We start from the raw sequence: 10585 nt of genomic DNA, 5'->3' as shown, positions 1-10585 counted from the left end.
TAGGGATTTCCAATCTTCTCCAACAATTTGGATTCAAACTCCGCTGATGACTCTCTCCTTCATTCTCACTTTCGCTTCCACCCTCCCGCGAGTGTCCATTTCCGTTTATCCCCAATTTGTTGGCTATCGCCGATAACAGCTCTTCGGTTTTCTGCATTCGAGCTTCGTTAAGCTCCAATCGCAATCTCATTCTCTCGCGATCTTGCTTCAGCTCCTCCATCTCTTGAGTCCAACTCTCATCGTTTCGTGCCATTCTTCTGGTAGAGACCATAGACGATTGCGGCAGCGATTGGTTGGTGGTGGATCCACTCCCTCAGGCACCAGAAACGGTGCTCTGATACCAGTGATACAACCACTGGAATTAACAAAAAAAGGGAATTGAACAATGAATCAGTCAACCTAATCAGAATCAGAGTGATTCTGCTAGGAAGAACAAAAAGAATTTTATTGAATTGAATAGAAGAAGAATGGTTACAATAGGTCCCACGACCTTGCTGGTTCCACAACCAGAAATTCTGTTAACACCCAAAACTGCCTCAACTTCTAACAGCTATTCCTTCTTATAGTTCATTTATTCCCTAACTGCCTAACTAACTTTTAGACACGTGTTACATTAGGAAGTTTTCAACCACTAACTGCCTAACTAACTTTTAGACATGTGTTACATTAGGAAGTTTTCAACCAAACTCTCCTATTTCCCCTCTGATATACATTTCTAATAGTAGGCTTAGGGCTATTAGTCTTATCATGCTCAAAATAACTAGCCATATACTTTTTGTGTCATGGTTCCATTGTTTCAACTCGTTGAATGGTGAACAATGGTTGAATCCACACAACCCACATAGCTAATAAATAAATAAATTTAGTTTGCCACACTATATTACTATCTCTTCCCTCCCCCTATCTCTCACTTACCTCTTCCCTCAACCCCAGCTCCAATAGTAACATCCACAAATTTCACATTTGCTATGTCACAACTTTTTTGCCATCTAACAAAATCATTGCATTTTCTTATCAATACTTAATTTTATACAAAATCAAAACGACAAAGCTTTGAGGAGAGTGAGTGTGTGAGTACATACAGATGTAAATGTATGTTACATCCATACACAACACAGGTTACTAGCTCTACCTTCAACGAGTCACAACTCACTAAATAGGTTATTGAATTTAACAAATGCTAGTAATCAAATGCAAGTTCTAGATCTACCTTCAACAAGTCACAACTTGCAAGGAGATCATTCTCATAGTTTACCTTACTTTTTGCAGGAAATCATGTCCATTGCATTGTATTCACCTGCTGTGAAACTAGTTTTGGTTGTGTTAGACTGACATGTCGAGGTGAAAGCGTGGACAGACTTCCAGGTGTATTTTAATCTGTTGGTGTTTTGTGCCAGAGAACATCTTGGGATATTTTGACTTCATAATTTTCTTTTGTAATTTCAAGCCATCTTATGTTTGTCACTTATCTTTACAATCGGACGAGCGTTCTTAACATTTCATATGAATATATATTAATATTTAACTTCCGAGTTTTAATTCTTTTTTACTCTCCCATCTGTCTGAATTTGTTTCACTACTTCAAATTCACAAGGGATATGCGTTTCTAATATTTGGAATAGTGAACATTTGGTTTTGAATTAAAGGTGGGTTATAGCATGGACCACCGTGGTAGGAGGTCCTTAAAAGATCAGCAACATTAATGCAGCAAATTTAACATCTCATATATAATGCTCATAATAGTTTTTCATTTGGTGAAACTCAAATACTTGAAAGAAGATATCTTGAGTACGGTTTGGCGGAACAATCAAAAACTTTTACAATACACAATTACTCAGAGAACATTCTCAAATATTTTACATGCAATCTCAAAACTAAATAAATCAATGAGAATGTTCATTTTAAAATAGATGCATGTAACAAGTTACAAGTATATATAGGCAGGTAGTTAGATAAATTCTACCATACTGACAGGTAGCAAATACTTTATAAACAATAAATTCTACCATACTGACAGGTAGCAAATACTTTATAAACAATAAATTCTATCATTACTTTGATTTCTAAAATACACGGTTGTGTATTTCATATTGACCCTTATACGCGGTCATACAATTGTGATAATTAGTATGAATTATTTTTGGAAGAATTATTGACGGGTCAGGTCTATGTACATGACATCTATAACCATATCTTTGTATAACACAATAACCAAAAGTTAAAAATTCAAAATTTAAATTGACAATGACACCAAACGCTCCATAATGCACAACAATCAATCTGTCTACATGTGTGTTAATGGTGACCAAGACCGCTAATAATTATAATAACCTCGTAACATCAATAATGTTAAATTGACCGTGACAATGACATTCAACCTCATTTTATCTATTATTTATCCCCTAACAATTTCCTATCGTCTCCCTTATATGTTGCCACATCTTTATAAATTCAACCATATGAGTGTTCTTATCTCAATGTGTTGTCTCTATCACATCCTTATATCACTCACTTGTTCATTTGACCATTTCTTGTAGTTTTATTTGGAGCTACTGCCATAGATTCCACTTGAGTTCCAAATTAGATACTGCTCACAAACCATATGAGGTGTTAGAGTCAAAATGAGGGATGAGGATAATCCTCGAGGCATGAAGGCTAGGAGTCACCACCACACTACCAATAGTTGTAACCAACACCACCACACTACTAGCACTCTCAAACGCCATCCTAACTTAAGCCTTAGTAGTAAAAGAAAATGGAAGAGGATAATCCTTTGAGGCATGGAGGCTATGAGTCACCACCACATTACTACTAGTGGCAACCACCATTCTAAAACACCATCATAGCTACAACATTAATATCTCCAACAATTATTAGACTTTTAGGCTGAAACGACTTAACACCTATGTATCATTTCTATTTTATCTAATCACATTTTCAATAATCATATCATTTTTAAGATTCTTTTTTAATAAAAATAACGTCATTTAAGACTTACATTACTAGTCATGTTTACTGACAAATAACGGTGGACCGTAGCGTAAAACTAGTTTCTTCAACAATTTATAATTTTAATTTTTTTTAACTCTTTTAATTTATAAGTTAATGTCTTTATAAGCTAAAATCAAATGCATTAATGACATATCAAAATATAGACTTATCCACGTATAACTCAACTCGAGTATAAATACTATTTAAAAAAATAAAAATAAAATAAACATAGACACAAATATCAAATACCTTATGTAACTAGTTTTTGAGCAAATATTATACCTAATAAAGAAATTAAATTTAATGGTCAATAAAATTTACCTATGAAATAAAATGGTCAATAAATTTCAATTAATGATGAATTATTTAGAAATTATTAAATTATACCTTTGATTGAAATAATTATTTTGACCAACCTATGAGTTAAGTTAAAAAAGACTCTATCTATATACTCTATCTAAACCTACCTATAATGTAATAATATTATACACGATTGTCCCTAGTGAATCTCTAACAGAAAAGGAGAAGTCCTAGAATTTTTTTACAAACAAAAGAAAAAAAAGTCTATAATGATTGATGTCTGTGCAAAGTGATAGTGCCGTTTTACAAACCTGATATACGTGTATTACTATTGCTGTGTATCTATCTATCCGTATATTTGCCGTATAACACCCAAAATTAAATGCTAGGATATTGAGAGAGGAAAGAAATTTGGAAAATAAAGAAAAACTATTACATAAATAACAAAAACACACACAAGAACAAGCAGTAACCATCACACACACACACACAACAAAGGAAACAGTGGGTGAAGAAAGAAAACCCAGAATCTAGAACCAACAAAACCAGTTCAACCCTCTATCATTCCCATACCATAAATAAATAACAAAAATAACACGTTTTTATATTTATCTCAGCTATACCTTTTTTTTTTTTTTAATATTTATTTTTCATTTTATTCATTCATCCCGCGAATGAAATAGAGATCTTGTTCTCTTGCAATGCCCACTTTGTAGTGGACAAGTTCATAATAATCTCTTCTCACTAATTTTCCTTTCGTTCTTCCAATTTCCAATCCCACGTTCACGCTTCGAATCAGAGCTTCTTTTCCCCCTTTTCATCGATACCTATTATTGCTTTGCTTAGGTACCTAAAAACCGTTTTATTCTATCTCTCTTTTTATTTTATTTTCAAACGATTTTAGTTTTTTATTTTACAATTGATAGAGATATATTTAGGGTTGGAATTAGGGTTTCTTTTTTAAAATTCTTTGTGGGTATTCGCGATTCCCGTATGTACTCAGCTTGTTTGTGTTGCTGGATTTTCTAGGGTTTCATTGGATCGTAACTATATAGTTGCTGAATTTGGAATTTCGGACTGATAAGGGTTTTGAATCAAAGCAAAGAAGGTTGCGTGAAATGGGCACAAGCTCCGATCTCTTTAGAGGTTCGAATTGTGGATTTGGAAATTCAGTGCTTGAGAATTTGTACTTGGAGATTCTTTATTCTTAAGATGCTATTTAACATTGCTGCTTATATGAGCATGGAAGAGGATTGTTTATATTAATTCTGTTTATACAGTGATCAACACTTTCAGAACCAATTTTAGACACACTGCAAAGGCTTGGTTTTTTCATCTTTGTTGGGAAATGATTGTGGTTTTGGGCCATCACTAAAAAGGAAAATCTGATAGAGGATATGATATGAGCTTAATATATTACTGTAAAGATCTTAATCCTAAGAAAATACTTAACGGGGTTGTGTTGAATTGAATCATTTAGATTTGTAATACTAGTTAGTTAGTTTGATTGAGTGGTTGTTGTGTTCAACGCTGATTTTGAATCAAATTTCAGTAATATTAGTTTCGGCTATTTGCATATTTGGTGAAAGGAAGTAAACCCTAGTGGTTTCTATGATTTGTGTTTGTAGTGAGTAAGAAGCTTATGGAGGAATATTAAAGCTTGAAATGAATGCAGTGACATGGTGCATGGACAGGAGAATAGTTGCCGGTTCGATCCCTTTCTGGAACAGTGCTACTGGAAAGTGATTGAAGCATTCTCAGTTTTGCAGAGAAGATACACTCGGCATATCTGGATTTTGTGCAATGTCGCGTTGTTTTCCATTTCCACCTCCAGGATATGAAAAGAAATCTAGAACTGATGATGTGGATTTACTGAAAAAGGTTAATCCGATTTTCCTGTATTGTACTGTACAAATTGTTTGACTTATCATTATCTGGAATGCAAAACTGGATTTTTTGTGTGTGTGTGCTTAGTGTTAAATCTTCATGAATAAGGTTCATTTTTCATTTTGCAAAATTTAAGGCGAGGTTGTCTATGACTCCTTCCTTTCTTTGAATCCCATCACGGCAGAAGATCTGAATTACCATGCTTTCCTGACCATTAAAATGGTTTTTAAAATGTTCTGGCTTAGTTATGGTCCTTATGGACTAGATAATTTTTTCATCTATTTCTTCTGAATGGTAGATAAAGCCAACTTAGTTAAAGGTCTTTGTAAACTGATAACATGAAGCCTATGAAACGGTCACTTTGATATTCCACACACACAGAAAACAAAAGGATATTTTTTGATTGGGGTTTGGGTACACATGCAGTAAAAGGTGATTGATTTTTTAGCCTATCTTGATTGTGGACCCCTGGTTGATAGAGTTTTGTTCTTGTGGCTAACAACAGTCCCTGTGGGCACACTCATCTATTGTTTCCTTTATCATGCTTCACGGTAGATGTTTTTGTTTATCTCTGAATTTTGGATTGATGAGTTTCCTAGTGCTGAACATGTAGAGGGGAATATTCTATCTTTTCTGGTAAAGAGACAAAGATTAAAAGTTTATATGATTTCCTTGTTTTTTCACTTTCCCTTAAGATTTAAATAAGATCTTGGTTTGTGTTATTTGCACCCATTTATTTTTGGTCCCTTGAAGTTTTCTCCATTTTTTGGGATGTTAGTTCTTTTTATTTTTGAACGGCAAATGTTAGTAATGTTAGTGGGGGATTTGAACCCACATTGACATTGCCATATCTCTCTAACCCCTATGCTCAAATGTTACTCCCCCAAACCACCTTATCACTCAATTGGTATACCGATTCTTATTTTCACTCATTTGAGTTTGGTACACGGTCGAAGTGCTTATCTATCATTTATTTCAAAGTTATCTTATATTGGAAAAGAAAAATACGTATTAGGGTCTGTTTGGTTCAATGGAGAGGAGGGAATAGAGGAGAGGGAAGGGGAGTAGAGATATGTTTGGTTCAAAAGAGGGGAGGGATTATAAATGGTAAATTTATGTGTTTAGTCACCTCCCCTCCTAATCCTCCCATAATGAAGGGAGAGCAAAATGAGGTTTAATAGGGATTTTGCTCCCCTCCCCTCATAAAAACTGAACCAAACACGTTATTTAAAATATTCCCTCCTTCCACTCCCTTCCATCTAGCCCCAGTTTGTTGGTCATACAACACAAGCATACTGCTATTTGGATTTTTCTCTGTTTTCGTGGTGCTGTATATGCTTGGTGTGGGCTAGGTGAAGGTCAAAACATAGTGTATGGTTAGATGTATAAGTAATCTGCAGTTTTCAAATTATAACTCCTTTAAATGGGAAAAGTAATAGTTCACATATTTGGGTATGGTTGATATATTATGTTGAATTGAAAATGTGTAGAAAATTCAAACATATATGTTGTTGGACATTGAGAAATATGATTTCGGTGCACCATCTCTTTATGGACGAAAAATACACCTGGACAGTTGGACAAAACATCATTTTGATGTAAAAGAATAACCTTTGGGCTTGATGTTGTTGAAGCCTTGAGGGTAAGATATTATACTTATGGTATGTTGCCTGGGACTAGGATCACTATAAGTGCACTAGCACTATTTGGAACTGTGTAGCTAGGTTAATATTAAAAATGGGCAGCCTTATGCACAGGCATCTTAGTGTTATTTTGCATTAGAAAATGCTCCTAAGATAGTGGTAATTCTTCGTTGGAACCAATGCTCTGTCAAGCAATTTGTTAGGATTTTTAATGTTTGAAATACAAGTTGCTGAATATTATTTACTTGCATATTGGTACTACTGTATTGTAAGAAATATTGCCTCGAAAGAACAAAAGGACATCTTCTTTACTTCCATAGTTTCACCTCAAATAGAAAACAAATGGTCATTCTTTTGCTGAACTGGATATGGGGTTCCTATGCCAGTATGGGTTTTATTTATTGCAAGTGAAGTTATTATCTGTTTGCAGAGAAGTGTTATAATTTGTTGGCAGTACAGAAGCATATTGGCTATCATTTTTATAATAATTTTTTCTATCTGTTTGTTTGGTTATAAATTAGCCACTAATTTTGCATGTTTTGCATATAGATAGATAGACTGATAGAGTGGGAGTTAAAGGTCTTGAATTTGTTGTTACTTTTTCCAGATCTTCAAGGACCATGTTGAGCAGTTCTTCTATGGATGTTATGTTATTTTAATGGGAGGAGTGGGGATGCAAACCCATTTTGTTTTGCTTTCTTATTGATTACTGTTTCTAATATCTAATTTTTACTGTGAACTTGCAGGAAAGGCACAGAGAAAAAAAACATAAAAAAGAGAAAAAGGACAAAGCGAAGAAGGAAAGTAAGGAAAAGGGGGAGAAGGAAGGAAGGGATGGAAAGCATAAGGATAAAAAGGACAAAAAAGAAAGGAAGAAAGAAAAAAAGAAAGATAAAGATAAAGATAAGGACAAGGACAAGGGTAAAGATAAAAGTAAAATCAGTGCTGCAAACGAGAAAGGATTTCCAACACAAGCCCAGGGTCTCAATGGCATTAATCTACATCAAAAGGAAATCAAACAAAATGATACAAAGGATATCTTGTTTGATGATAGACTTACCAAACAGTATGCCAGTAACAATGGAGAGATGGCCAGAGCGAATAATCATCTGGTTGAAGAGAACAAGGACTCTAAATTCCGCATGGAGTTGGACAGGAGGATTAGAGACAATGATGGAAGAGCTGGGAATCAATTGGTTCAAAAGTTTACCATCGCAGACTGTAGAAAGGATGAAGGGACTGTTAGGGTGGTTGCTAAGAGTAGTAGCACTGGCACTGGCACCTGGCCCGATGGCAAGGAGAAGTTCCAGGGTAAAGGTGTTGATGCTACGAAGATTGATGGGAGAGAAATCTGGGCTGAAGCCCAACCAATTGGAAATGCAGCAGTACAGAATCATGCTGGAAATTGTTATCCTAGGGTCAATGAAAAGCCCAGACCTTTGGAGAAGATTTTTGTCAAAACTTTGGAAGGAACAGTTGAAGGAACAGAAAGGGTTAAGGAAAAAAAAGATGATAGGCGGGGAGATAAAAAGAAAGATGATAAGCGGGGAGATAAAAAGAAAGATGATAAACGAGGAGATAAAAGAAAAGGAAACGAGAAGGAGAAGAAAGGGCATGGGAAGGACAAAGACAGGGATAAAAAGAAAAAAAAGGAGGATAAAGCAAAGGAGAAAATTGAGCATAGAAATGGAGAGCAGAATAAATTAAAAGAAAGCAACAAAGCTGGCCTAATAGGCTTAAATTCTTCTGCACAAGTATCCAAGCACAGCCATGAAAATTCTATCATCGGGGAAAATCTTAATAAACAGAAGGAAATTGATTCAAATGGAGTTCTACATGGTGAGTACCATAATAAAAATCTCAATAAACGGAAGGAAATTGATTCAAATGGATTTCTACATGGTGAGTGCCATACTAAACAGAAGGAAATCGATTCAAATGGATTTCTACATGGTGAGTTCCGTATGTAATGAATCATGTTCTAATTTCTGTTCAATGAATTCCATTAGGTTGTCATTAGACATGAGTCTATTTTGTTGACCTAATAGCAAAACTACATTCTATGAGATTATGTCAGGTTTCTAGTGACATCAAAACCTTTTTTATATTTTCATAGATGGGAATATTTTTTCAACTACGGTGTTCAATTTTCATGAGTTTGTATGCTAATTATTTTGTAGCTGGCTGACGATTTTATAATTCTTTGAATTTTCTTACAGCCAATGAAAGTAGGCCCAGTAAGTTGCCAAGGCCCTCTTCCTCTCATCCTTTCACTGAAAATGGAAGGATCTTGGAACCTTGCCAAATTTCCCTTCAAAATGCTTCAGATGGGCCAGTAGCCGCCACTAATGTTAAGGTAGAAAACATGGAACGCAAGACAAATGGCATCATTGAAGCTCCAACACCTGCTGTTTCTCCAAAAAAGATTCCCACCGCTCCCAAGCCAGCTGATCCAGTGACTAAAATATCTACGACTAAAATATCTACAAAACCACCTCATCCAGATACCAAGTACATAAGTGAGGTATATTCTGTACCAAAAGCAAATGAGTGGTCTGATTTTGATGACCAAGAGTGGCTGTTTGGCAGCAATCATTCGCAAGAAAGAAAACCTTTGGTGAAATCTTCAGAGGTCGTGGATACACTGCAGGTATGGGCAGAAGTTGTGCATATAGAGCCTGCAGATGTTTTTGCTCTGCCATACGTCATTCCATATTGATTGATAATTTTTGTGGCACACATTACTTCAAAAATATCTGCACGAATTACCGTCTGTTGTTGGCTCATCTATTTGGGAGGAACAGCAGACTCTGGGCTAGAAATTGATTCCACACCTGACAATGCATTCTTTTATCATTTGCGCTCTAACTCGCTGTGATCGCAAGGTATGCTTAGATGGGTACTTATGTCTGACTGACTGCCTTGATCTTGAACTGTTCGGAAGGGAAACAATGCAGAAGTGATTGCATGGCTGGTGCATTGCTGCAAGGCCAGGTTGAGAGTGCAGTTCTCACTCCACACACAATAGTAATAATTCATTTACAAAGTAGACCTCATAAAGGTAGCCACAGGTTGTGGAGAAAGGATGTACAAGATTGTGCAACTTTGGTTTTCTTCCTTAAAAAAAATTATTTTTGCCTAGAGTTGAGCCTGGGCAGCTAGCTTTTTTCTAATTGAGAATGAGAATTTGAGAAAAATTAGATATGGCTTATGCAACTCCACCACAATTTTGATTTGTAACATAGAACTTTTATTTTAAAAATTATGTATGATAGAGAGGGGAAAAAGTAGTAGTCAGATTCATTTATTTAGCTCTGTAAACTTGGTTTTGCACTAGTGCTTGCTTTCCGAAAAGGCAAGGTTGAGTTGAAATTATTTCAAGGGATGGTTGACTTGTTTCTCGACGGTTATTGATTTATTTTCAAAAAAAATAATGTAATTCATCTATTGTCAGCTATAATTGAAAAAAATGCTGTAAATAATTATTCTTGTATGAATAGATTGCCAAGTGTAATCAAATGGGGGAGGCGAGGCGAATCAAAGTTGCGTAAGGGTTGCTTCATATTTAATTAAAATAAATGAAAGTAAGCCCAATTAACTCGACCTGAAAGGCTCAGACGCTAAGTTAGTCCGATTAAGACTTAAATAAATATTCTAAGAAGTTGATAAAGAAATATATATTTCATAAACAATAATGCTTCAAATAAAAGACATTAAATTCGTACGCTGCATCTTCGATTTCTATTAGTATTATTGGCGGATAT

The 10585-nt window shown here is 35.1% G+C and overlaps 1 protein-coding gene and 1 long non-coding RNA gene across 4 annotated transcripts in view; both read left to right on the top strand.

Moving 5' to 3' along the window:
• The window catches only part of LOC113786759 (uncharacterized), a 7439-nt gene extending 5890 nt beyond the window's left edge, over positions 1 to 1549 (top strand). The window contains exon 2 of the long non-coding RNA XR_012162949.1: positions 1270 to 1549. This is a non-coding gene — a long non-coding RNA (uncharacterized lncRNA). The remainder of the gene's footprint in view (positions 1 to 1269) is intronic.
• A 2057-nt stretch (positions 1550 to 3606) lies between these two features.
• Positions 3607 to 10225, top strand: LOC101515572 (uncharacterized). Of its 3 annotated transcripts, none has more exons than XM_027335153.2 (5): positions 3607 to 4137; positions 4321 to 4437; positions 4967 to 5172; positions 7568 to 8774; positions 9041 to 10225. In XM_027335153.2, the coding sequence occupies exons 3-5, from the start codon at positions 5095 to 5097 to the stop codon at positions 9538 to 9540; spliced, it is 1785 nt and encodes a 594-aa protein (XP_027190954.1). In that variant the 5' UTR covers positions 3607 to 4137; positions 4321 to 4437; positions 4967 to 5094; the 3' UTR covers positions 9541 to 10225. The 3 variants fall into 3 exon arrangements, with proteins under 3 accessions (XP_027190954.1, XP_012571825.1, XP_004502233.1); XM_012716371.3 differs by having other exon boundaries at positions 3608 to 4137; positions 4920 to 5172; XM_004502176.4 differs by having other exon boundaries at positions 3608 to 4437; positions 4920 to 5172.
• Positions 10226 to 10585: the final 360 nt, after the last annotated feature.

This window comes from Cicer arietinum, chromosome 5 (assembly GCF_000331145.2).
Source record: "Cicer arietinum cultivar CDC Frontier isolate Library 1 chromosome 5, Cicar.CDCFrontier_v2.0, whole genome shotgun sequence".
Classification (NCBI taxonomy): Eukaryota; Viridiplantae; Streptophyta; class Magnoliopsida; order Fabales; family Fabaceae; genus Cicer; species Cicer arietinum.
This window is presented reverse-complemented; position numbering and strand designations above follow the sequence as displayed.

Excerpts from the sequence above, each read along its gene's own strand:
- LOC101515572 (XM_027335153.2), top strand. The coding sequence starts at position 5,095 with ATGTCGCGTTGTTTTCCATTTCCACCTCCAGGATATGAAAAGAAATCT. Across the intron at positions 5,173-7,567 it reads ATGTGGATTTACTGAAAAAG|GAAAGGCACAGAGAAAAAAA; the intron begins GTTAATCCGATT and ends GTGAACTTGCAG. Across the intron at positions 8,775-9,040 it reads TTCAAATGGATTTCTACATG|CCAATGAAAGTAGGCCCAGT; the intron begins GTGAGTTCCGTA and ends ATTTTCTTACAG.